This window comes from Eublepharis macularius, chromosome 13, assembly GCF_028583425.1.
Source record: "Eublepharis macularius isolate TG4126 chromosome 13, MPM_Emac_v1.0, whole genome shotgun sequence".
Lineage (NCBI taxonomy): Eukaryota > Metazoa > Chordata > Lepidosauria > Squamata > Eublepharidae > Eublepharis > Eublepharis macularius.
Window position 1 is genome coordinate 73,061,150 of NC_072802.1, and position 25,835 is coordinate 73,086,984.

The window sequence follows — 25,835 nt, forward strand, 5'->3', positions numbered from 1 at the left end:
GGCCATGATAACTTTAGGCAAGCTTGCTAAGTGCTGAGGAAGTGCCTTCACCCTCATACACTTGCCAACACCCAGGTTGCAAGGACTACTGATCTTCAGACGGCAGAGAGAAATCCCTCTGGAGACCATGGCTGCCGTGGAGGGTGGACTCTGTGGCTTTACACCCCTCTGCACTGCATCCCCCCAACCCCATCCTTCCCAGGCTCCACCCCCAGATCTCCAGGAATTCCTAGTCTGGAGTTGGCAATCCCATTTAACCTAAGCATGTGAGAGCCATATTTCTAAGTATTTTACTTGGAATCCTCCGCTTGTGTCATTGATTTTCCACAGAGAGGCTTTTCAGGTGGCAAAAAAGGCGAGCCGTTTATTAGGGAAGTGTGCGCGGCTGCTGTCAAGGGGAAGCCAGCTGCTGGCCACTTCAGCCCCCTTCGGCTACTTGTCATAAGTCCTCCCCTTGCTGGTAGGAGAGTGGCGGGTGGGCAGTGCTCATGCAGCCCCTCTCCTGGCCCAGGCCTCTCCTGTAGCTAACCAGAAGTAGGAATCGCCCAGGCTTGCAGTGGGCAACTTTGAATTGAGCTTCTCATCAACTGAAGTGTAATAATCGTTCCTTCTGGGCAAGGAGGCAGGCAGCCGCACTGCTTGTGATGGCCCCTGGGGAGACGGGGGTGGGGTGGCAGGGGCGGGGAAAGGGCGCTGCATGACGGCCCAGGCTCTTGTGCTTCTGTTCATTAACAACTGGAACCAACCAGCTCAGCTCCACGCACCAGTGCTTTATGGTCAACATCTCCAAATGCTCTGGGCTGGGGCGGGGGGCGGGCTGTGGCTCAGTGGCAGAGTACCTGCTTGGGATCCAGAAGGTCCCAGGTTCAATCCTTGGCTTCTCTAGTTAAGGACCAGGCAGTCAGTGATGGGAAACGCCTCCCCTTGAGATACTGGAGAGCCACCGCTAGGCTGAGAAGACAGTATTGACCGGGACGGACTGAGGGTCTTACTGTCAGGTGTTTGGCATCACCTGTTGTACCCAGCCACACCTTGCTGTTGTGCTAGTAGCTTAATGCTTGTGTTATGGTTACTGCGGAGGCTGTCCCTTGCTAGAGCTGCAGATGTTACCCACGATGTGAAACTCTGCATGGGAGCTTTGGTTCTTCCTGTTATCCCTGTGCTTTTCCCAGCTGCGCCGGGGGCCCTCTGTACTTCACATGGGAAGGAGCGCCTACATGACCTTGGAAACCCCCAACATCCTTCCTGCCGTTTCCCTGCTTAGATACGTCCCCACTGAAATCAGAGAACTGTTAGACTGGGGTGGGGGGGGGAGTTTCGAAGGTACCTACCTGCGCTTTGAGAAACCTGTATCTACTTGATGCTTGTGTGTAACCGTTATTCCTGGCAATGATGGAATAAGTGCATGATACTGGTGGCTTATCAATAAAGTGCTTTTACTGCTTGAAGTGAAGCCTTTGAGAGTTACTTTGCATCCTAACACTCACTCACTTGAAGGCAGCTGTGCGTGTGTGGGAGTCTCCAGCATTATTCCACTATGCAGCGTACAAGGGGCAAAGGACCAAATCAGAGCGCTATGTTTAATGCATCGGGTCTTGAAGCTGCAGCGCTCTGAAGTGGCTGTCGGATGCGCATGGGACATTGCCATTTGGAATGCTGCTGGCTTCCCCCACTTGCTGTCTGGTTCTCTTCCTGCTTATGGCTTGTTTGGCAATAGTTATCTGGCCAGCAGGCTGAACTAGATGCCCTCTTCGCCTGGCCCAGTTTGGGTGGGTGGGTGGAAGAGTCTCAGCATAAACAAAGGAACGCTCATTCTTGTCTGAACATAAGAACATAAGAACATAAGCAAAGCCATGTTGGATCAGGCCAGTGGCCCATCCAGTCCAACATTCTGTCACACACAGTGGCTAGAAATCCAGTGCCATCTAAAGGACTGTCAGTGAGGCCAGGACACCAGAAGCCCTCCCACTGCCTTCCTTCCAGCACCAAGACACAGAGCACCACCTCCCCACAAAGAGAATACCATCTATCTCCTGTGGCTAATAGCCACTGATGGACCTCTGCTCCATATATTTGTCCAGTCTGTTTTCTGCTTTATGGGTATGTTTACTTCCGGATTTTTCTTCCTTTCTTTTTTTAGGTTTTGTGTTTTCCGAAGTCTGTAATTAGTTCAGGCTTCAGACAAAAAAGATGCAGGCTGTAGATGGTAGTGCTGTGTTGATTGCGGAGTCCACTTGTCCGTGCAACTGGAGAACCTGCCACTGAATCAAAGCTGTCCGGCCGTGCTGGGATTCCTAATACTTCACCTGGTCTATCCCAGCTTTAAAATCAGAAAGGCTGTTTGTTTATGCTGGGCGGAACCCAGACAGGCCATTGTTTTGGAAAGCGTTCTCGGCAGTGGGTGGAGAGTTCTCCCTCTTGGGAAGGATTGTGGTGGCTTTCTGAATGTGTGTTTCCATGGCTTTTGTATAAGAACATGGTGTGCATGTATTAACCCTTTCTCAATTTGCTGCTCTATCCTGGATGTTTGTTTATTACTGTTGAATGTGGCATAGATAATGCCCATTCTTTCTCTGCACTCTTGCTCTTATAGCTTTGACATTTTATTGGAGCAGAGGTAGAATACAGGCAGAAGTTGGAAAATCAATAGCTTCCAGTGGTAGAAATCACGACAGTTGTAATTTTGGTGTAACTAGTGAAGCCACAAATAATTTTGGGCAGCGGTGAGGAACAAGGAATTGGCCAGTAGGAAGGTGGGAGCGCGACAACCTTGGCAGAGGGTTCATACAGGAGGAGAGTGGAAGTGCAGTGGAGGCAGCGGGTGCCACTCTCAGTTCTTTCCGTGTGTCTCTTTCTGCAGCGCAAGCGTGAGTGCAGGTTACTGGGAGGAGGAGGAGGAGGAGGAAGCATGGACATAGCCATGGGGGAGGGAGATCCCCATTTTTGTGACGGGGTGTGTGTGGAGAGGTAGGGGTTCTCTGTGTTCGAGAGAGGTGTCGTGTCAGTTTCAGGGGCACATTTCAATATCTGCAGTTGAGGAGCCAGCCCTGGCATTTCCTGGCCCAAACGCGTCTTGCCATTGTGAAAGTACAGAATGGTGCGGCACCTATACTAGCTCCCAGTTTGCTTCTGGACCCAATTCAGAGTGCTGGTATTGACCTTAAAAGTCTAATACGGCTTGGGGCTGCCATGCCGTGCCATCCATGATCAGCTAAACATTACCCCCCAAACAGCAATACATAATATAGAAAAACCATACATTAAATACCTTACATATTGGAGCCAGCATACCGTAAGGCTTGCCGTCTCTGTTATGAAGCTACCTGACGGCTAAGGTCACCTTCAGGGGCCCTGCTTTGGGCGCCCTTGCCTTCTGAGATCAAGCAGGTGCCTTCTCAACTGTGGCACAAAAGCTGTGGAATTCCCTCCCCAGGGAGAGTCCCCCCCCCCATCACTGTCTTCTGTCAGTGGGTGATAAATTACTTGCTTAGTTTGTTATTCTCTCACTTGTCATCCTTCCTGTTTATGTTTTTGGTTTAATTGCTGTTGTGTGTGTGTGTGTGTGTGTGTGTGTGTATGTATTCTCAAAGTTATTTTAATGTTTTTGATTGTTTGTTGCCTTGGGGGGACCGTAAGTTGGATGGAAAATTTGTCATTAAAATGTTTTGAATATTAATAAGCAAACTCACAACAGATGACGTGTATATCTGTGCATGACCTGTGTTGCTTTCCGTGACCAGCTGCACAGCAAAGGTGTTCTAGAGTCAGTGGATGTGCATGAACTTGTCTCCTTGTAGAGAGGAGCAGAGATAATGTAGAAAACCCTGAAGGACAGTCAGAATCTGGAGGGTCCAGACCAATCTCACATCAGTGTTTCTGGCCTCCAGAGCAAAATAAAACAGGAGTCCGTTGGCACCTTAACAATTTAACCAAGCATAAGCTTTGTAAATCAGAACTTGCTTCATCAGATGAACCGGAGCGCACATCTATTAAGTTCATTTATTTACATTCACAAGGGGGGTGTTAAACAGAGAGGCAAGTTTAAAACAAGAGCTAAGAAGAAGATTAGATCAGAGTGGGTGAGGGCCACCTGCAACTGTTGTCACGTATGCAGAGTAGGATTAACATAAAAACTAGCACAGGATAAGCAGATGTATTTTTAAATTTATTTTCAAAATGTATACTATGTCTTTCTGCCTTTATCAGAGGCAAAAAGGTGTCTTAACAAATTAATAGTATACTTAATAAAAGCACATCTTAACAATTAAACCCAACAAAAACCGCATCATTAAAACCAGAGCTATAATGCAAATACAAAAACATAAAAACAATAATTAAAGTGTAGAGCAGGAAGGGGTCACTGAAGGAACGCCCTACAAAACAAAAAAAGACAGCAGCAGAGGGGGACGGGGGGGGGGCTCTCCCTGTCCCTGGGGGGAGCCTTGCAGAGCTTTGGTGCCGCAGCTGAGAAGGCTCTCTCCTGGGTACCTTCAGAGGGAGGGTCTGATGGTTGGATGCATGGCTGAACCGGAATATTCTGCTCCTCCTCTCGTAACTTCCTATTGTATTGGCTTATCTCACCCTAGATTTTATGTTAATCCTGCTTTGCATATCTGTCAACAGTTATGGGTGGCCAACAACAGTTGTGGGTGGCTTATCTCAATTTTATTACTAGACCTTGTTCTAAGCTGGCCCTTCTTTGTAACCTCCTCCGACACCAGTCATTTGTGGCAGGAGCCTCCTTGTTATGCACTCCAGTGCACTTGATGAAGTGAGCTGTGGCTCACAAAAGCTGACGCAGGAACAAATCTCGTCAGCCTTTAAGGTGCTGCGGGGCGCCGGTTCTGCTTTTGCTGCTCCCAGAGGTGCTCCCAGCGCAGTGCAACGGAGGCCCGGGCTAACTTCACACTAATGCACACGATGCCCCTGGGGCCCGTTTGCCACCCTTGGCCGGGGTGGGGAAGAAGTGGAGCGGGGGATGCTGGGATTCTGGGTGTCAGTCTAGTTCTCTGAGCAGAGCTTGGAGCAGGCAGCCAACAGCAGTCAAATCCCAGGATCCGTGGTAGGAGATGATCGTTTCAGACCTTTCAGTCTCTGCGCCCTTGTTGTGTTTCATTTTGTAGTCACAGTAACAGTAATTGGAGCTTTTACCAAAGGGTTTAAACGGGAGTGGGAAGCCAAAAATCTGGCGTCTAGTCAAAGAGCTGGGGAAAGGGATGCGGGTTCCCCGCACATGCGAACTTCCTTCTTGGGTGTTTGGAGAATCCCTGGCTTCCTGTCTGGATTATAGCATATCAGGGGGATCGGCATTCCTTCTCTCGTGCCTTAATTAAAGAGAAAAAGTGACATGTATTGCGTTACAGGCCTCAGATGCAGGAAGCTCGAGAGTCTGCGGAGGCCTTTCTTTTCCTTCGTTCTTCCATGAAAGAGTCTGGAGTCAGAATGGGCCCAAAGTTAGTCCCTCGAAATGGGTGTGTAGGTGGAGTATTTTTCTCTCTGAGGCATGACCTGCTTCTTCCGGGTCTGAGGCTTTTGTTCTGCTTTCCTGAGCTTTGAGGATTCGCCTTTCAAATCCGGCAGTCCCATGTCCTTGAGTGCCCCCTCCCCTGCTAGTGGGCTGGTGCTGTGCTTCACGGGACTAGGGTGAGGAGCTTGGCACCTTCACCCAGCAACAAGCGCCTCCTTTTCCTTGGGGTTTGTCCAGGTGCTCCAAGGGCCATGGAAAGGGAACAAACCCCTTCAGCGGGAGAGAGGCTCCCTTTCCTTGGGCGCAGGAAGCTTTGCTCTTTGTATGTTGGGTGCAAGCAGCTGTGTTGAACGAGGGCTGTGGAGAACAGAAGCAGAAGCCTGACCCGTGTAGTCACCCTGGGAATTATCCTGCACCTCACCGGCCCTACTGCTGCTGGCTGTCACACAGTGTGCAGCACTTTCAGCTGCCTTACACAAATACCGTTCCTGCTAAGAGAGCTGCCTTTCTAATGACTTTATAATGTTTAACTCAAGAAATCCCTTTACCCGAGTCCTGTGTTTATGCCTGCGGTGGGTGGTGCTTTGGTGTGGCTTGGGACTTTGTCTTGGAATAAGCCACATCGCACTCTGAGCAGATTTGTTAGGTATCTTTAGTTTCATTGTGAGTTAAAATAAATGCCTATTAAGGTCCAAGGTGAGGTGAACACCTCACTTTTAATGACAACGTTCTGTTGGGGCAGGCTCGTCGCCCCAGCCCTTCTTCCAAGAGCCTGCGCTTCTGAGTGGGTGGTGTGAAACGTGGTCTAGAGACATGACTTGCGTCCAAATGGCTATCAATCGGCTGGCCAGGCTGTATCATGATGCGGGGACCCAGTTCTCCAGTAAGGCATGTGGGCGGGGTGGAGACGGTTCAGTATCTTCATGTGCAAACTAAATTTCACTTCAGTTCTGCGGGGCCGAGCATCAGGTTTAAGCCCCTGGGGCCACATGTGGCGCTCAGTGAATATCCCCAAATGCCTTTGTATCAACATCCTCATTCTAGGTGCTTGGGTGATCCAGCAGCTGGGACTTTCCTGTCTTCACTGAACAGGGTATTCAAATTAAAATTTTATTTGCTCAGAATCATGTGTGCATGCAACTAAAAAATTCTACCAATGCTGCTCTTTCAGTCTTGCATTAAAAGATATGTGTGGATGTGTCTACTGTTGCACTGGTGGCTGCGTTTTTGAAAACTTCTTATCCAGGCAATTAAACCAGTCTGCAGACAGCAGTCAGTACAGGGCAGGGGAAGGAAGGGAGCACAAAGCTTTAATTAAGCTACGTCGGCCCTCACACACAGCAGCAAGCATTTCAGACCTCTTGCTCTGCGCTGAGAGGCATGTGAGCATAAGTGCCGCTTATACAGTCACGCAGGTTATTGTGCCACTGTATGACAAGGCAGCGCCCCCAGAAAAGCCTGCCTTGTGAGGAGATTTGGCCGAGCGAGTTGTGCTGCGGAATGCGACCCCCTCTTATAAACCTATAAACTTCAAGAGCTGGGCCTTAAGACAAGGAACAGAAGGAATCAGGGCAGGGAATCCACGGCGTGCCGCCGTTGCCTGGGAACCACTTCTGCATGGTGATCTTGGGTGGAGTGTTCAAAATAGTTTCCTGCTGAATCTCCAGGGCCCAGCAGCCTCACTCAGGACAAAGGGCAGAGTTCACAGGGAGTGCCCGTCCTTACCTGCTCGTGTCCTGTTGTATTCCCCGAGATTTATTCTGCTTGAGCTGGCGTGGAGGATGTGCTCAAAGCATCAGTACAAAGAGGCATAGTGTGGACAAAAAGAGAATTCATTGAGACTTCTCTGGTTATTAAAGAGAAAAAGGGGAAGCAGTGTGGCTCGCAGTGAATGGTGCCCTCCTTGGTTACCCTGTCGCAGGGGTAGGGGTTTCTGCTCCGGACAGAAAAACACGTTGGGGAGAGCAAAGTCCTGGGAATGGAGACAGCGGCTGAAGGCACGTTGGGCTGCTTTTTAAGAAAAGCCACACAAAGTATTTGAATTGATAAGTGTAAGACGATTAGTACTAGTTGAAGAAGAAATGGGTGTAATCTGTGAAGTGTATGTTAACCTACCCAATAAATTTCTTTAAAAAAAAAAAGGAAAAGGGAAAAAAAACAAGCGGGAGGCCTTACAGCCAGTGGACCAGGCTGACAAACGAGGCCCTGGGGAGAGGGAAGGTCCTCTGGCCTGCCTGTGAGACCCTCCCCTGCTTCTGTTCACTCGGGTGGGGAAGAGGAAGAGGAAGAGGCTTTTTCCTGTGCGTATTCCAGACCTACGTGGGAAAGGACGTGCCTGCAGGAAGTCCGCATATGTGCGGAGGGAGCCCTGTGCGGAAAGAATGCTTCCACAATGCTGACCTGCAGCTTGTAATCTGATTGAGAACGGATAAGCAGGTGGTGTGGTAGGCTTGGTTACTGGGGCTCTTGGGCCATCTGGTAGTCCAGGGATTCAGGCTGCAGCCCTGGGGGCCGAGTATGCAGGAGGGAGTCCCAGTGGCTTTCTTGCAAGGAGCCTGTGGCAGCCTGCGTGGGAATGCCTCTCTCTGCCTGGTGGAGAAAAGGCAGATTCGGCGGAGGAGCAAAATATTGTTCATGTATTTAGGACCTGAGCTGCAGGAAGCTCTGGTAGCATTTTAGTTTCGCTCAAGTGTAAAGATCCACATTATGTTTAGTTACCGGCCCTGTACTGCCTTGGCAGCACGAGACGTTTACGCCCCTGCAAGTCCTTTGCGAGTCGTAAGTTCAACTTGAAGTGGATGAAAGCCCCCCCTGCGCCCCCGTCCTTGCCCCACGATCCGATGCCGAGCTCTGCGTTCTTAGAAGTAGTGCTGCATCATTGGATGAGGTCAGCAGTGGACTTGTCGCCACTGGGGAAGTGCAAGTTCTGCTTTGGCAAGAGTCCCTCTTTTGTGGTGTGATTCAGGCAGGCAGTCACCCCTGGCCTGTGACCCTGAAAGGAAGCCCTGTTAAAGCACTGGCATTTCCGCCAGACAATAAGATTTGTAATAGAAAGTAAGTTACAGTAATTGAGATTAGGGTAACACAAAGCCCAGTTCATAATTGGGGATTGAGAACATTCAAAGCCATCAGCAGACCTCAGAATAAAATGTTGGCGTTACCAAACCAATCCGCACCAGTCTTTCATGTACTAAAGATCAGCGTTTCTCTTGCTGAGGTTAATTTTCAGAGTGGACTGTTGTGGTTGCATCCTGTCTGAAGAAGGGAGCTTTCACTCTCAAAAGCTTGCTTATACCCTGAGAATCTTGTTGGTCTCCACGGTGCCACTGGACTCCAATCCATGGTTGCATCAGCTTGCATCGGCACAGAGAGAAGAGGCCTTCAGTACACATACGCGCATCAGAGCAAGCGGGCTGGCTCGGCCCTTGGCCAAGCATGCTGCCGTCACACCCCCCCCCTTCCTTCCACATGAAATGGGGCCTGCACACTCTACGCTCTGCATGCATTGGCAGTAGCGCCTTATACATGCACCTCATATACAGAACTGAAATTGAAATAATGAGCCGAATTTTCACATTTAGGTGAGAGATGTTGCCCGCTTTTCCTGCTGCCCTCTAAGTGTGTGTTTCATGGTGGGTGCCCACATTCCTCCCTGGGCCCCCAGCCCCCTCATCCTACTGTACTCCGTGTGCTTGCTGCCACCACCTGGCTCTGCCTGCCCTCTTTCCTTGGCCTTTAGGTAGGCAGGCGGGATTTGAAGGAAGCTGTGAGTGAAGGCAAGTCGTGGTGCTCTCTGCAGGCTTGTAGAGCCTCTGTTTGCATGTGCCCAGCACCGTCATTGGTCTCTGAAGGGTGTTTTGCTGTGTTCACAGGAGCAGCACCTGGTGGATTGGAGAAATGCTGTTTTGTCTCTCGAGCCCTCCTTTGCACAGTGTGTGGAGAAGGTACCCAGCAGAATGACTCCTGATTCAACAAGTCTCTTCTCCCACTGGCAGTGCCGTGAAACGATCATGGAGACCAAGGTAAAGGGCACAGTGTGTAAAAGATATCCTTGACAGCCAGAATTTGTTTGTGCATTATCCAGTTAGCATTCAGAATTACAGAATCACAGAGTTGGAAGGGGCCATACAGACCATCTAGTCCAACCCCCTGCCCAGTGCAGGATCAGCCTAAAGCATCCCTGACAAGTATTCATCCAGCCTCTTCTGGAAAACTGCCAGGGAAGGGGAGCTCGCCACCTCCCTAGGCAGCTGATTCCACCTTTGAACTACTCTGACCACGAAAAAGTTTTTCCTAATATCCTAATTTAAGCCTGTTGCTTCAAGTCCTATCCTCTGCTGCCAACCGGAACAGCTCCTTGCCCTCCTCCAAATGACAGCCTTTCAAATATTTAAAGACAGCAATCATGTCCCCCCCTCAATCTCCTCTTCTCCAAACTAAACATTCCCAAGGCCCTCAGCCTTTCCTCGTAGGTCTCAGTCTCCAGACCCCTGATCATTCTTGTCGCTCTCTTCTGCACCCTCTCAATTTTGTCCACATCCTTTTTGAAGGATTCACACAGAATGTGAAGGACACTGCTCACTTTAAACAACTGCAGTGAACTGTGTGTTGGGAATCTAGCAGAAGTAGGTTGTAAATAAACAAGGTGTTGAAGAACAACTTGCAGAGAGTGTGGAAGTTTTGTTGCACAAGAGAATATTGGTTGTCTGAATCTGCCTTGTGAACCCTGGTTTTTTCCACAGGGAAACCACTGAGCAGCAAAGAGGTACCCACAATAATATTCTTGGCAAAGGTGTCTCCAGAAGAGAACTTCTGTATTAACTTTTAATCACTAGTTTAGTCCAGCCCTCTGTCTTGTCTTAATTTTGTTTTTTTAATCAGTCTGGAACGTGCCCAGCCCTGAAGGTTGTAGTGATCCTCACAATACGTTAAGCGGTGCACGAGCCCCCCAGCTAGGATGGCTCTTGGCCCATCACTGGGCAAAGACTGCTCTTCTGCTGTTCCGTATAGCACTTTGCATGCTGTCGGCTCTCGGTTGAGGAGAGCAGGTGTGGCAACAAGTCGTTTGCAGTCAGGCTGCTCTGCTCAAGAATTAACGCTCGATTTTGCTCTTTTGGCAGCATGTTCTTCTTCATGGGATCATCTTAATTCCACTGGATTCTTAACGAGAGAGATGGCAATGCAGGTGGAAGTCAGCTCTGCCCTCCCTCCCTTGACCAATCGGAGCGAACTCACAAATGAACCAAAGCTCCAACACCCTTTTGCCAGCACTCTCTTAGATGCAAGTAACAAGCCTAGTGAACGTCCCAGTTCTTTGTCTCCTCTGATTCTGGAAGAGAGAAGCAAATTTGGAAACCCCTTGAGACCAGCCACCACGCCTCCAGTTACTTCAAAACCCCGTCTGACTCCCAGACCCTTTTCCCGAGAGAAGTCTTCAGATACTTTCGCAGTGGTGAGGCCTCCTGTCCCGGCACTTAAACCTAGTAATGCTGCTTCCAACCCACCTACATTTGCCAAAACCTCCAAAGATGTGACAGTTGCTAAGGGGTTAACTGGGAACATTCCGCCTCTGGTAGATCAAAAATTAATTGAAAACAAAAGCACTGGTGAGCTGGTTGCTAACATGCCCTTTGATTCCAGTCCCCAGGCAAATACGGTCATCCTTTTTGAAACTGGAAAGCCAGAGAAGAGCAGGGCGAAGTTCACCCCAGAGAAGAGCCATCTTGGTTCCCCGCAAATATGTAGCACTACACAAGCGCCAGAGGGGCAGCCGCCCCTTTCTGAGCCAGGGGTGTTCATCCGCAGAACAGCTGGCATCCACAGGCAGCTCTCTTTTTCCTCTGAAGCCAGGCCAGTCTCCTGGAGTCCTTGTGTATCCCTGGAAAGGCAAGGTTACTTCCCAGGGGCTTCCGAGGAGAAGGGGAAAGTTCTTGAAAGGCAGCACAGTGCCGGCATTCGCCTGGCTTGTGAGGTGCAGCCGAGGCCCAAACAGAGGCCAGGGTCTGCCATCTTTCTGGAATCATTAAAGGATCCAATGCACGGCTGTTCAGAAGTTTCAGATGAAAAATCTACTCCTGAGAAGACTTGGGTTAGAAAACCTAGGCCACTATCCATGGATCTTACTGCAAAGTTTGAAAGCAGAGAGCTTTCTTTACAAAGGAAATCTTGTCCAGATGAGAATCTTAGCCCTGATCCCACCATTCAGGGTTCTGTCAGACCATCTGAAACGAGGACAAAGAGCGAAGCCGTGGCTTTGGAGAGAGCCGATGCTTCAAAGTCTGCTTTGAAAAGTCCTGGCCCATGTGCCGGCTTCACCAGTGTTCTAAACCAAAAGCCCTTTCCAAGTGAAATTGCGTCTTCGTGTCCGAGCACTCAGAAGGATTGGGCTGAAGTCTCTGCCAGGGACAGAAAATGCCTGTGGGAGTCGAGGCTAAAAAGACAAGATGAACAAAATGCAAGTGATACAGAGATTAGGACCGCTTCAGAGAAGGACACAGAACCATCCAAGGTCAAAGGCCGGTCAGTTAAAGACAGGGCAGTATTAAGTGCAACGGAACTGGCTGCAACTAGAACGAACTGTACAAATGTTTCAGATACTGAAAACCAGAGTTCGAGAGAGGCTGGAAAGCACCTTGATGTGCTGAATAGATTAGCAACTGATGCAGCTTCAGTGAATGTTGACCCTCAGCTGGAGAGCCCTGGGAAAGAAAACCGAATTGTGAACATTCAACAGAGAATCAAGGAACTCACGGCAGAAAATGCAGAAATGAAGCCAGGAAATCAGCGCCGGTCATTCCGATCCCGGCCACTTTCTGCAGACTTGACCAAACTGTGAGTTGTGGGAAAGTTTAATGCAAAACCTCCCAGCATCTTGTGTTCCTGTCCGTTCTTTATTTGGTTCTGTGGAGTTATTCTTTTAGAACCATGCTTTTTTTAACACTAACACTTTAGCTGTCTGTGCTTTTGTACAAATCTAGGCACTGAATGCACAAACTATGTTCTGTGTCATAGAGTTGGGGGTGATTCTTATTTATTTAGATTATTTGTATGCTATAAGAGGAGTACTTAAAATAAAAAAAATAGAATGTAGTCAAACTGCAGTCAACGAAAAGGTTATAACAAATTTATACTAAAATATGAGTAAATATAATTCAGTGAAAACTCAGAAGTGGCAAATTAAAAGACATAATCCATAATAATTTAAGTTTAAGATGAGTTAAAGTGGCATGTAACAGCATAAACAGTCACCTGAAAACAAAGGGACACAATTCCAAGCAAACTTTGAAACTATCTGCGTGCCCTCAGAACTATTTTCAAAGGCCCTCTGGTCAAGACAAGTTGATCCGTTGGGCAAGAATGGATCTGTGGGATCCAACCCAGGGCAATGTTTCCAGTGAATTGTATGAGAGATCTGAGATATTGGAAGTGTTTACAATAGAATGCCAAGAAACGGAGCTTCTGAAGTACAGGATGGAGCTAGCAGGTGGTAGATTGCGAAGCTGTCTGTAGAATTAAACAGGAATGATGTACATCTTTGCTTAACAGGTTTTCAAGCCCAATGACAACCAGCGACCTAAAGCCCGAGAAACTGGCAGAGGTGAACAGGAAGCCAGCAAATGAACCACACGAGATTCAAGAGGTGAGAAAGTACTGTGGAATTTGGGTCTTTTTACTAATAGAATCCTATTTAGATGTCATGTGGGGCTGTGCTTTCCCATATGGCTGTACAAAAAATGGGTCTGGTACATTTTAAGAACAACCTAATCCTAATAAGCTTAGCTGGATAATTCCTTTGCTGAACTAGGCTGTGCAGAGAAGTTGTATGTACGGTCTATACTTACCCTGTACACGTTTTAATAATAAAATAATAAAAGCTATCAGTTATGAACAGTGTCCTATTAATGTATGTGTTCCCCCTCCTCCCCAGCATGCCTCTTATTGCTTACTTTTGGAGTTTTTTACCGTTATTCAGTTCTCTCCAGATACAGCACAGTGACTGTAGGGAGTTCCTAAAATCTGACTTTGTTTAATTTGCAGGAACGTTTTATTCATAAGGAAGTTGTGATATATAAGACAGTCGGATAGTTGATGGGGGGGGGGGTTCGTGTGTGCCTGCGTGCACCTGTGAAGGCATACAGGTGCATGTGCATAAAGGCACACATGAGAGCGTGGTTTCGAAACTAAGTCGTCTGATAAACGCCATGGAAGATTTGTATGGCTTAGGCTGTTTTCCGGAAATCCAGGAGTGGCTGTGGCTTAGCAGTACAGCCTCATCCCCTTCGCATGCAGAAAGTACCAGGTTCCCTCCCTGGCAACAGCTCCGATGGAAAGAATCAGGTCGCAGGTGGAGAGAGAGCCCTTCCTTCACCTCAGCGTGTGGGGAGTTGCGGCCTGTCAGGGCAGGTAAGGCTCACCTGGGAAGGCCCGTGGCCTGGGTCTGCAGGAGGCAGCTTCCTGTGCTCAGGTGTATTGGCACAGGGGGCCTTGCCGTGTTCAGATCAGTTCAGTCACACGACGAAGAAAAATAACCATTTGAGACAATTGTGGGAGAAGAAGCAAACATTTAGAAAGTTTGAAACTGTAAAAAACCAGGTGGTTTATGGGGAAAACAATTGAAATATGTGCCATGTTTACTTTTGTGTAAAATAACTGAGTTATACTGCTCTAACTTACACACATCATTTGTAGCTTTCTTATTGTATTTTTTAAATATTATTTAGCATATGAATGAAATTTAAAAACATAAATGCCTTAACAAAGCTTTGTACATAGCTTAGTTTTTGCCATCTGGGAAGTGGGGAAAAATAAAAGTTGAAAACAGAAGCTATACAATTTGTAATAAATAAAAGGTTTCAGTCAAATCAATTCAATTACCTTTATTGGCATACAATAAAAGGGAAAGAAGAAAATGAATAGATAAATAAATAAAAACAATAGGACAGAGAATAAGGGATCCCCATTGGTCAGACCCCACAGAAATATCACATTAAGTAATATAAACACTCGTTGTTATAAACTCGTGCTCTTAGCTTGCATGCACGTGCTAGGAACTTGGCAACAGAGGCAGTGGTTTCGGGGGACTTGTCAGACTTGTCAGATAGCAAGAAATTTATTTAGGTTTATTATTTGGACTTAAAAGCAATGATCATACAGTCACTATCTTAGAGAGACTGTCAACAGGTTTGGATCTTGAGTTAGTCTTAACATCGCTGAAAATACTGACCTCTTCAATAATGCCCTATAATTTTATCTATTTATTTGGGTCTTTTTACCCTGTTTTTCTCTCCAATGGGGACCCAAAACAGCTAACAAAAATGCCCACAATGGGGTTCAAAGGAAAACCAAATAGAAAAAAAGAGAAGAGCTGTGCTGCGATGTCCGTCGCTGCTTCCCACCTGATCATGGGCGACTCTGTCTTCTGGCTAACAGGCTCGCAGGCTGCCAGCCTCTGGCTAAGATCCAGAGGAACAGCAAAGTCATGGGAGAGTGGGAAGATGGCGTTTCGTTTTTATAATGCTCGAGAAAAGTTTGTTTTCGTCAAAGTAACCTAGACCAGGATGGAGTCCTTTTGCTTTGCCTAGCAGTCCTTTTGTTTCCCAAAAGCACGCTGGAGTCCTGGTTGTGGATCACACCCCTGTTCTCCAGCGGTGACAGGTTCGCACTCGGGGGCTCAGGCTTGGTGCCGTGCTGGTGGAGTGATCTGTGCAGCGACAGGCGCCTTGTGCTTGGGGCTCCTGTGATTATCGCGGAAGGTCACGCGTGGAGATTGCAGAGGGAGTGGCACAAGCCTGAAGTCCTCTGGGGTAAACTCATGTATCTAATCCCCCCCAGTCACAGTGTTGAGGCTTCATTGTGTGTTAAATTGTGCTGCAAATGTTCTGTTTTCAAAGCTGTGTTTGCATCTTGGTCCAGAATTGCTACACTTGCCCTTGGTGACATTTAGAGGGGCTGCCTCAGAACACGTTATAAACATTTGGCTTGTTTCTTCTTCATTTCAGATTAAGATCAACCCACTGCATGGGACAAATTCTGAAGAAGCCCACGCTGGAGGAGTGTTGTGGAGGGCGCATCAGCCCATAAAAATCCAACCCATGCAGAGAGATGTCAGCCTTGCCAGAGGGAAGCACAGTGTCACGCTCCAGGGTGGCAGCCCTACTTCTGTGGCAGAGCATGGCACAGCAGCAGAAAAAGCGTGTATTAAAACTGTCAGAGCCACAGTGTTTGAGCATAATGTGCAAAGGCACAAAGTAGCTGCCGATCCCTTTGGAGCTGAGCCTCCATCGCAGCTGACGCATGAGCTTGTTGGGAATTGTAGGGAATCATGGATGGGGAAAGCAACAGAAACGAGGCTTCATTTCTCCAAGGAAGTGCCCTGTAGGCAGCTGGATATGTTGGCAGGTGCTGAAAAACCCGGAAAAGCAAATCCTTTCAACGGGGACAAAGTCCTGCAGGATACTGCATGGAAAAAATACACTACCACAGAAAAGTGTGAAAACCCAACCCCAAAGCATGTGGAAGATTCCTTAGTGTTCCAGAGGGTGGAGCCAAGATACGAAATTCTCCAGACAGTTGGCAAAAGAGCCCAAAGTGAGGCCGTTGCTGTAGTTTGCGAGGACAAAGCAGTGACTTTACGAAGCAGAAGGTCCCTAAAAGAGAGGAGGAGACCCGGTGGGAGTAGTGTGGCTGTGCCCTGGTCACGCAGTCTTGACATGGAGGGTGAGTGCTTGGAAGAAGGTGGTTTTGTGTCCAAAATGAAGGAAGGGGGGGGAACGACGGTGAAGGCAGAGGCTTTGCAAACGGTTAATGTCTCTCATGACCAGCACGCTTTCCATAAGCCAGTCACTGAGACGGACAAAAGTCATACTGGAGAGAAGCAGGAAACTGGGAAAGCTTCATGCTTTACAAATGGAAACAAAGATTTGGGCACCGCAGATGGCAGAGTCTCGATGGTATCTTCAGAACTGGAGAAAGAAAAGGGCAAAGGTCAGAAGGAGGCTTCCAAAATGCCGAAACATTTCCTTGAGAATTTTGGAGCAGGACCAGGCGGGATGGATGGTGGCGCAGCTGCAGCCGACGTCAGTCAGGTCACAGCTTCAGGCAATACCAGCAAGCTAGAGAGCCCCCTTTCTGTAAGCGGGGGCAGCCAATGGCAAGTGGTGGGCAGCAAGGTTCCCTGCCCTAGTGCGGACCTGAGAACCCACGAGGCAGAGGAACCCAAAGTATTTGGATTAAGGAAATGCCTGACTGCACACTGTGCTCCAGACACGTTAGATGCTGCAGGTCACGTCCCTGAAGGAGACCCATTTAAACAGTCAGAGACAGAGGAAGAGCTGAAGAGAAGCAGACATCGTGTTTCTGCTGCAAAGGTTTCAGAAAGATGGCGACGGAAAACATTGCCTCATGACATCAGGTTTGATGAAGCTGGCACCTTGGCTGAAGAGGGTGTGAAAATGCTGATTAGGAGAGACTCCTTGCAGTTTCATGAGGGTTCGATTGCGAAGAGGAGCAGAAAACCCAGATGTGTAGTGGAGCCAAAGGAGGGGACTGTGGCCACTCCCAGCAGCCCCGAGGACCATTTAAGAGATCAACATTCTCCTTTGAAACCAAAGGCAACCTATTTTGCTGTTACGTACCAGATTCCTAGTGAAGCTGAAGGTGCCTCTGGAAAAGAGTTTGCTCCCAAAAGCAAGCAGATTTCATCGCAGGTGGAAAACACATTGTTGACTTCGAATGCTAGCACTGCCAGAAGACCCCATCCGGTGTCAGATCACCAGTCCTGTGCTGCCAATTCAGACACACCAGCCTCTTTGGACAGGCATCCTGGCAAGAACAGGGTGGCTGCAGAAGACGGTGACACGTCAGACCCTTTGAAGAAAGGGGCATTTGAATATCCAGGAAGCGAGAGGAGAGAGGAGAACTGGAGGTCTCTCAAGAGCCAGACTGACGATGCTCAAGAGAGACTGACAGGCGCAGAGGTTCCCCTTCGGTCAGCCATGGCTTCCTCACCGTGTGATCTGAAGCCCCCTTCCTGTCTGCGGCATTTTCACCAAGATGGTGAGCATTCAGGCCAAAAGAAGTTTAGTGACTATAGCTATGGTGCACCCAAAGAGAAAACAACCGATAATTACAGGTCAAGAGTTCTTGACATTGATGCTTTGATGGCGGAATATAAAGAAGATTCTCTAAAGCCCTCAGTGATTCCAGACAGGAGAGAGGGCGAAGACGGCGGCTGGTTTCCTTGGGAGAAGTATAAAAGAAATTCCTCAGATAAAACATCCTTCAGTTATAACCGCAGAGAGCCACAGGCACCGAATGATTCCCTGGGAAGCCCTTGGCAGGATATCTCCAGTGTGGAAGTCCATGGATTTGAGGCTGTAGGTGTGGGCGAGAGAGGGAGGTTGCAGAGCTGCAGCCCAGAGCAGAATTCCTTCAAGCACCGGGATGGGAAGTTCAGCCCCCCGCCCTGGGGAAGGCCGTCCGCGGCGTGTTTTCCTGCAGATGCAGCTGGCACGAAGAAAAAAACATTTATTCTGGACGAGGATCCAGGAGCCAGCCTTGAGCTATGGTGCCAAGGGGCAAAACGTGGAGGGTACGAGGGGCAGGTTCCTGATCCTATTGGTTTGGACTTGAAAGCAGGGGCGAGCTTCATTCCTCCTCCCTCCTCGGTGCTTGCTGATAGCATCTTATGGAAAGGAACGTGCTCGAGGCAGCCTGTGACAAACGCGTCTCTGGCGGGCGACTGGCCCAACACAAGCAGTCTGAACAAGAGGAAAAGCAGCGTAGCTGGAAGCCCTCAGAAGAGCGACTCTTCCGCACTCCAGAGCCAACCTGAGTGCAACATGTCCGCTTTGTCGAATGCCCGACCAGATTTTAAACGCTCCTACTCTGAAAAGACTCACCAGGCCAGAGTGAGGGGCAGCCTCCCTGCTGGGCCAGAAGCAAGAGAAAGGCAAGACCTGCACAAGGCCCGCCAGAGCTTCCCGCCTGAACGTGCAGATCACAGGCAGAACAGACGGAGCAGCTCTCAGCAGCGCTCCCTCTTCGGTGACGAGAAAAAGGTGTGTACAGAAAGGGAGCTGGAGAGAAGCCAGTGGGAAAGGAAGGGGGCGGGTGGGCAGCCTTTGGTCGGGCCTCCCTTCACCCCTTTCCCTGTGCATGTTGCACTAGAACAGAGCAAGAGTCCAGTAGCACCTATAAGACTAACAGAACTTGTGGTAGGGGATGAGCTTTCGTAAGCCACAGCTCACAGGTATCTGAAGAAGTGAGCTGTGACCCACGAAAGCTCACACCCTACCACAAGTTCTGTTAGTCTTATAGGTGCTACTGGAATCTTGCTCTGTTCTGCTGCTACAGACAGACTAACACGGCTACCCATCTTGACTTGTGCAGGTCATCCTGCTCTCTGTCCCCATCCCTGGGCATCTTGGTGGGTGCCGCTGCAGTTGGGTGTATGCGCTGCTTGAGTTTGGCTGGAAGGCTCCCAGAACCCTTCCATCCTTCACAGGTTTCTCAAGGGCTGTGGCGTTGCAAGGAAGTTTTGGGTTTCTGTGAATATCCCCTCTTGACTTAAGCACTCCTTTCCCCTAGGATGTTGAGAAAGAACGGAGCGGTCGGGATCCTGAGAGCCCAGGAGCCAGAAGTCCTCCATGCCTTCCTTTACAGCGGAGAAGTCGCAGCTTCTACAAGGACAGGAGGGTGGATCACTGGGCAGTGGTAGGCACACGTTTTATTCTGTCGCTGCTCGTCCATTCTGTAAAACCAGAGGTGTGAATGTGTCTTGATGAAAACCTCAGAATTCCACAGTAAGGAGGATCTCTCAAGGGTGGCACAGGTGTGATCAGGACACCTTTGTGTGAGTTCTGTTTGTTTCTGTGACTTGGCATCGTGGCAGGAGTGCCAGGCTAGGGGGCTCAGATTCTCACTTGGCCGTGAAGCTTTCTGGGTGACCTTGGACTAGTTGCTCTCAGACTGTCCTACGTATCTCACAGGTTTGCAGGAGGGGAGAATCACACACTCCTTTTTGAGCTTCTCAGAGGATAGCTGGCCCCTAGTCGGTTTAACGTGTCAGTGACTTGCCTAACCTGTAAGGAGAGGGGTCCTCCAGCCAGGCGAGGGGGGAGAATGAGCATTAAGAGCCTGGAGCCGGTGGAGCTTGTCTCCCGTCAGCGGCGAAGACAGGAGTGGCCTTCATTGATCCAGGCTGCTCACCCCAGGGACACACCTGGGTGGGGAGATGCTTCCCTTTTTGTGTGGCCTTATGAGGCATCCTAGGGGTTCTGTAGCTGCTGGCTGTGTGCAGGAACTTCAGCCTACTCACCCATGGCGGAGATGGCTGACTGCGGAACAGGCTGCCCTTGAGTACGTTTGGAAGCCTGATCCCTGAATTCAAGGAGTCTGAGACACAACTTCAGAGCGGAAGGTGCTCAGAGGCACAGGCAAACAAGGTGATATTTGCTTTTCTGACAAAAGCATGTTTTCATTTAGAGGCAGATGTGGTCAGGTCACTTGGAGTACTGCCTATACTTCTGGCCACAATAGGGTCTCAAATAAGATATTACAGGGTTGGATGGAGAAAGTACAGAAAAAGGCAGTCAGCTAGATTAATGGCTCGGACCATGTTTCCTGTGAGGAAAGCCTAGAGAGTTTGGTGAGAAAAAAGGCTCTTCAAGGGAGGGGGGTATGATAGAGGTTTCTAAAGTGGTGTGTGGCGTGCAGGGGGAGTACACACAGAGTGGGGGTCCCCATCCTTTTTAATCCTGGAGGCACCTTTGGAATTCTGAAACAGGGTCATTGGCTTAACCACAGATGTCAAGGAGTGAGGTTATACATAAGTCATAGTAAATCTTCAAGATTTCAGGCAGAAGCTCGGTTTGACAGGATACCTTTGAAAACATTTTTGCATACACGTTGCTCCCCTGTAGTCCCGCAGTGAAGATCTTTGTGCTGTGAGGGCAGCAGCTGCTGAAGCAACTTTTTAAAAAGTCTGCACAGCCAGTCAGAAAGCCCCGCCCGGCCCGGCCCATTTTCTAATCCATTCAGCAGGCTCCAGAAAAGCTGTTAGCCGGCACCTTGGACACCATGTTGGGGGCCCCGACTTAGACAACCAAAATCATAGGTGTGGATTAAAATAAGTTTAAAAGAAAAAAATGGCGGGGATAATTTGATTCAATAACTAGAGGATCTGTTTACTGGTATCTGTTGGATTGGATTGAAATGATCCTATAGTAATTGAGAGCGTGCATCAATTCAGAAGTGGTTTGTGGTACAAAGCTGCCTCATACAGACTCAGACCGCTGGTCTGCCCCGGGGAGGCCGCAGCTTTCCACACTCTGAGGTGAAGAAAATTCACATTGGAGATTTAATTCTGTGTACCATCTGGAATCACCCTGTGAAGATTAATGATGATCAGTTGCAAATATTCCCAGATATATCACTCTCATTTTACCAAAAAGAAGAAATCTATAATTTTCCCTGGTGCAATTGAGAAAAATGACATAGATTATAAGTGGGGTAATTAATTCCTTTAATTTAACATTCAAATTTCAGGGATAATATTGTATTAGGATTCGAGGAGTTGAAAAGTTTGCAATGGAGTTTTTTTTAAATAGAAAAAAGATCAAGGGATAAATGAATACAGATTGAGGTGCCTTAACAGTTTACTGCAGTGTATACTCTAAATGTCATGGAATGTTAACTATAAATAAGGAGCAAAAATGCTGATATTTTTATTGCAGGAAGCATATGTTAAAAGTTCTTGGAGATGTATGTTGCAGTGGCCTAAATTAATCTGCATCCTTAATCACAAATCAAGAGGGGCTCCTATTTACATTAAAAATACACATTGCATGATTAAAGAGGTCTTCTCTGACAGTGAAAGAAGATATTTATTTCTAAAATCCTCCTTTGACCACCAGCAGTTATCTGCAAACACTCTTTGTGCTTCTGCTATGAATCAACATGTGTTTGATCAAGATTTGACAAGTAAACATCTTACATTTGTTGAGGGCAAATTGATACAGTAATTAGCAATGTAGAAACACAGCAACATAGAGCTGGAAGGAGCCCCAAGGGCCATGTATTATGATTGCTTCCCTAAAACGTAAGGCAGCCTGAGCGGTTCCTGTGTAGACTGGAGAGGGACTGTGGGCAGGTGCAGGCTGCAGCCCTCCAGGGTGGTGGCTGGCCTGGCGTCCTGCTATTCACTGGTCTTGATGGGCATTTGGGCTTGTTTCAGGTCACTGTTGCCCATGATAAAAATGCCCGTACTGGTTCAGTTTCAGATTTTCAGAGCAGGGGCAGGGGCTGTCGCTGGGGAATCTCCATGTGAATAAGGAAACCAGGGTTTCTGACCTTTTGAGTTCAGCCCCACCTTATGGTGGCACCATTTGTTATGGTTCGAAGCGATGCTAGTGAGCCTGCTTGAGTCTCCTTGTTGCCTAGAGAGAAGAGGCTGGGTGATCCCGTGCTGAGCAGGGTGGGAAGTGCTGTCTTTGAGGGAGCTTGCGTGTGTTCGCCACTGAATTGGCCGTGGAGACCTGATCAGCCTCAAAAACCTCATCCTGGTTGGCTCCCTTTGGAGCGAGTCGGTGTCGGCAGGCATTAGTGGTGAGTTCCAGGCAGAGTCTCAACAGGTCTGCTTTGTCCTCTTGGAGATTTCTGTCTCTTGCTGGATGTATGTGGCTGAAGTTAGGGTCTGTCCAGAATTCCCCCCTGCCCCGACTTTTCTACATATAGTTGGTTCAGTGCACAATCTTTGTTAAATTTCCTTTAAAACTTTATCACTCAAGTGATTGTTGTATTTGCGTGTTTTTTAAAAAGCCACCTTTTCCCACAATGGGAATGGGAATGGAAATGTAAAGCCAGCCAGCCGGTGGTTAAGCCCATGAAACACTCAGGGCATCAAATCCTGGCTCCTTATGCATTGGTGGCTCCCGACACAGGGGTGCTCTTGTAGCGGGGCAGTCCCTCCCGGCACCCAAAAGGCAGGCAAATCTATTGCAGAAGGTGCTGTGAGGTCCAGAGGCCCCTTTGTCGGATGCGGGAAGCCTTTCATTCAGTTACTGGAAAGACTTAGGGTGTGTGGGTTGTGGTGTTATTACAGAGAGAGGCCAGAAACCCTGGTTTTCTCACATATGTGACAGTACAGTGAAAGGCTCTGAAGAAAATGAGATCAGGTCAGAGAGCATCATCTCGAAATGACAAAAGTACAGATTGTAACAAGGCACAGGATACATTTTGGAGAGGCTGAAAAAGGAAGTGACCAGAACTCATTTATTCAGAACGGCAGTGGAGCCAATATGGTGCCCTGGTTGGAGTGCAGACCCAGGACCAAGGCGGACGCTTCCCCCTCCTGTCCTGAGACAGACTGAGTGGCTGTGGGTCAGTCACTGCCTCTCAGCCCTCGTATACCTGACAGGGTGGCTGTGAAGATTAAAAAAAGGGGGGGGGGAGACCAAGTATGCCTCCCCAAGAAGTAGGAGCACGACCATCTTTGCAGCACAAAAGGGTTAATGTATGCAAGATGTTGGAAGTGTGTTGCCATCCATGTTAGCCTCCAGGGTGTCATTCACGTGCTGCAGGCGCTGACTGTGTGTGGTGTGCGTGGGTGACAGCGAGGCCCTGGTGGCCACCTGGTGGTCTTCTTCTTCTGGAGGAAGCAGGGCTTGCCGGAGCTCTTTTCTGCCTGCACTTCTAGCGGCCCTGTGTCTGGATTCCTGATCCTGGCTACTTCCACAGGGCTTGTTACCATCAGTTGATGCAGAAGATAAATTTAATCACAGCCAGGGTTTAGTCTTTGTGGGCATCCGGATTTCCTCACGCCCAGTGATGTTAATGCCACCCCTTGGAAATGCTTTTCTGCATCAGCTGGTTGAATCCGAAGAACGGGACATCCCGCCCACCCCCTGCCACCCCTCCGGTAGCTAATTGTGAGCCCGACCTGCCTGCCTTTGCTCCTTCCCAATCCCAGCTGTAGCCGGGCCTCGTCTGACCTTAGAACCAGGCAGATTCATATGGATGGAAGAGGCCCCTTGGTTACAGGGGGCCCGAGCTGCCCAGGCCTTTGAAAGCATTTCTGAATTGTGTCCAGAAGCAAAGTGGCGGCCCGGGCAGTTGACGCAGCTGTGGCACCGGGTGTGTGTGTGTGTGGGGGGGGCCCTCAGTGGCCCGGGTTCAGTCCCCAGCAGCATCTCCAGTTTGAAAAAGAAACGGAAGACTCTTCAGAGGCAGGCAGAGTAGGCAGGGCTGGCCCTGAGAGAGGCCAAGGGGCCTGGCTCATCGGGGGCTGCTTCCTGTGTTTCTGCGGACCCCTCTCTGAGCCCGAGGCGCCATTCGGCGGTGGCTGGAGTTCCGCCCAAAGGGCTTGAGTGTTGTCTGTTTATAAACTCACTCGCCATGCTGACAATCCAAGCAGCACACCCCTCCCCTTCTTTGACGACTGTCCCAGTCACTTGAGAGGAGACAAGCCTGCTTTGTTCTCGTCTTCTCCCAGGTTTGCGTAGAAGGGAGTCTGCGAAGGATCTCAGAGCTGCTGATAAATAATTTGTAGGATTCGCTGCTGGTTCCTCCCTCGCAAATGCTGCTAGCTGTCAAGGGGTGGAGAAAGATCTTGTGCTGCACAATCGCTTTATCCCCATCTTTAATTCACTCAGTGCTTTTAATACTAAGCCTGTTTACCTTGCTGTGGTGCGCAGCTAAGGGGGAAATGGGGCCAGCGAGCCACAAAGCCAGCCCTGCTGCGGAAGGAAGCGGTGCTCTGCCTGCCGGCATTCACTCAGCAGCCTGCCTTTTAAAAGCATTTTGGTAGCAAATGGTAACTGTGGGTGATCACTTGTTTCCTGGCTGTCCCCCAGCAGTGTCAGTTAATGGAAATAAGCACCGGTTCGGTCGCGGAGCAGACGGGAGTCATATGACCGGCGAGCTGCTCAAATGTAGGCAGCCCCACCTGTTAAAGGGCCCGGCTGCGTGCGGCTTTTTTCACCCTCTTGAGCATTTCTCTGAATTATTCATCTTGCCTTTCATTTGGCTGGTCTGCTTATAACTTTTCACTACAGACCAAAACCAGGAGAGGCTGGGGGCGGGGGGGGGGGATCTTAACTGCCCCCCTATTCAAGAATGGAGTATTACTACTGCCCAAACTTGTTGAAGCCCTTGCGGTGTCTCTGGGTGAGTAGAACGCTGCTCCTGCCTCCTCCTCCTCTCTCTCGCCTCTTTGGATTTGCTGTGGAGTTACAACAACTGTCTTGAAAGTCTGTCTGCGTGTTTAATGAAAGTCTGCCAGAGGAAAGGGAATGCATTTATTTCTGTTTAATGTCTTAGGACTGTGAGGGGAAAGCTACATCTGGAAGCAGCATAATCATAACGGGATCATATAAATAGCAGCATTAAATGCATGCGGTCCTTAAAAAAAGAAAGTAGGCCCTGCCTGTTGAGAGGAGGACTCTCTTGTAGGCCCCCAACAAGAGTGCCTCAGTGGGGCCTTTAAGGATCAACTCAAACCATGGCTTGGGTGGGGGGGGGGTGGTCTTGGGCCTCATAAGCTTCCTTGCATGCAAACAATCCCCCCTGACAGAGTCGCCTCGAGCCTGCTTTCAGAACCCCCCTGGGTTTTGTGAACCGTCTGCAGTACCAGAGCCCCTCATGGTATTGGCTGCCAGCATGGTTTTCACAGCACACAAGGCCTCTGGCGCTGGCCTGGTTTGCCCGGGGGTTCTGTTAAGGAGTTTTGTCGGCTAGGTGAGAGGACTTGGTGCTCCGGGCCGGTTCCATGGTTCACGGCAGATACGCTGTGGCTGCTGGACAAGTTTCCATCCCACTTAGTAGTTACAGGACCTGCCAAAGGCGTCACTTTCCCCCGGTCATAAATAGGAGGCTGCATTGCTCTGTGCTACTTTCCTACAGAAGCGCCTCGTTTCCTGCTACGGAGGGATTCTCTCAAATGTACTCTCCAGGACTGTGCTTTCAGTATTGCCTCCGTCTTGGTAGCTCAGCATCACTCTGCCTCTTGGAGGGACTGGGTAGCAGTGAGTGTGCAGGTCTCAGATTCAAGAAGGAAGACTCGTCTAGCCTTGGCTGATGGGGGTGTTATACATTGGAGGGGGGGTGGACCCAGAGACACCTGCTCAAAGGTCTCGAAGGTGACTTCTGGCCAAGTCAGACTTGACTCCCTTGCTCCGCTCTCCTGCCTCTGTCCTGTCCACCGAACATCTCCTTTCCTGTCTCCAGGTCTTGGGCCCTGGGCCCGTGAGTCTCCTGTGCCTTGGGCACCTGGTTTGGCCAGAAGGATGAGGCACCCGTTCTGCAGCTCTGCTGGTTGCCTGCTAGTGTAACGATTCTGACTCGGCATGCCTGGCATCCCCTGGGCTGTGGA

General features: G+C 49.2%; 1 protein-coding gene across 3 annotated transcripts in view; it reads left to right on the forward strand.

The window, feature by feature from the left end:
• KIAA1671 (KIAA1671 ortholog) overlaps positions 1 to 25,835 on the forward strand; it is an 83,102-nt gene that overhangs the window by 13,061 nt on the left and 44,206 nt on the right. For 2 of the 3 annotated variants that reach the window (XM_054996042.1, XM_054996041.1), the window contains exons 2-6: positions 9,340 to 9,489; positions 10,588 to 12,298; positions 13,013 to 13,106; positions 15,466 to 18,525; positions 19,055 to 19,180. In XM_054996042.1, coding sequence (XP_054852017.1) covers positions 10,641 to 12,298; positions 13,013 to 13,106; positions 15,466 to 18,525; positions 19,055 to 19,180 — 4,938 coding nt within the window. In that variant the 5' untranslated portion in view covers positions 9,340 to 9,489; positions 10,588 to 10,640. Of the gene's footprint in view, positions 1 to 9,339; positions 9,490 to 10,587; positions 12,299 to 13,012; positions 13,107 to 15,465; positions 18,526 to 19,054; positions 19,181 to 24,550; positions 24,632 to 25,835 lie in introns of those variants that run through there. The other variant, XM_054996044.1, reaches the window with a different exon arrangement.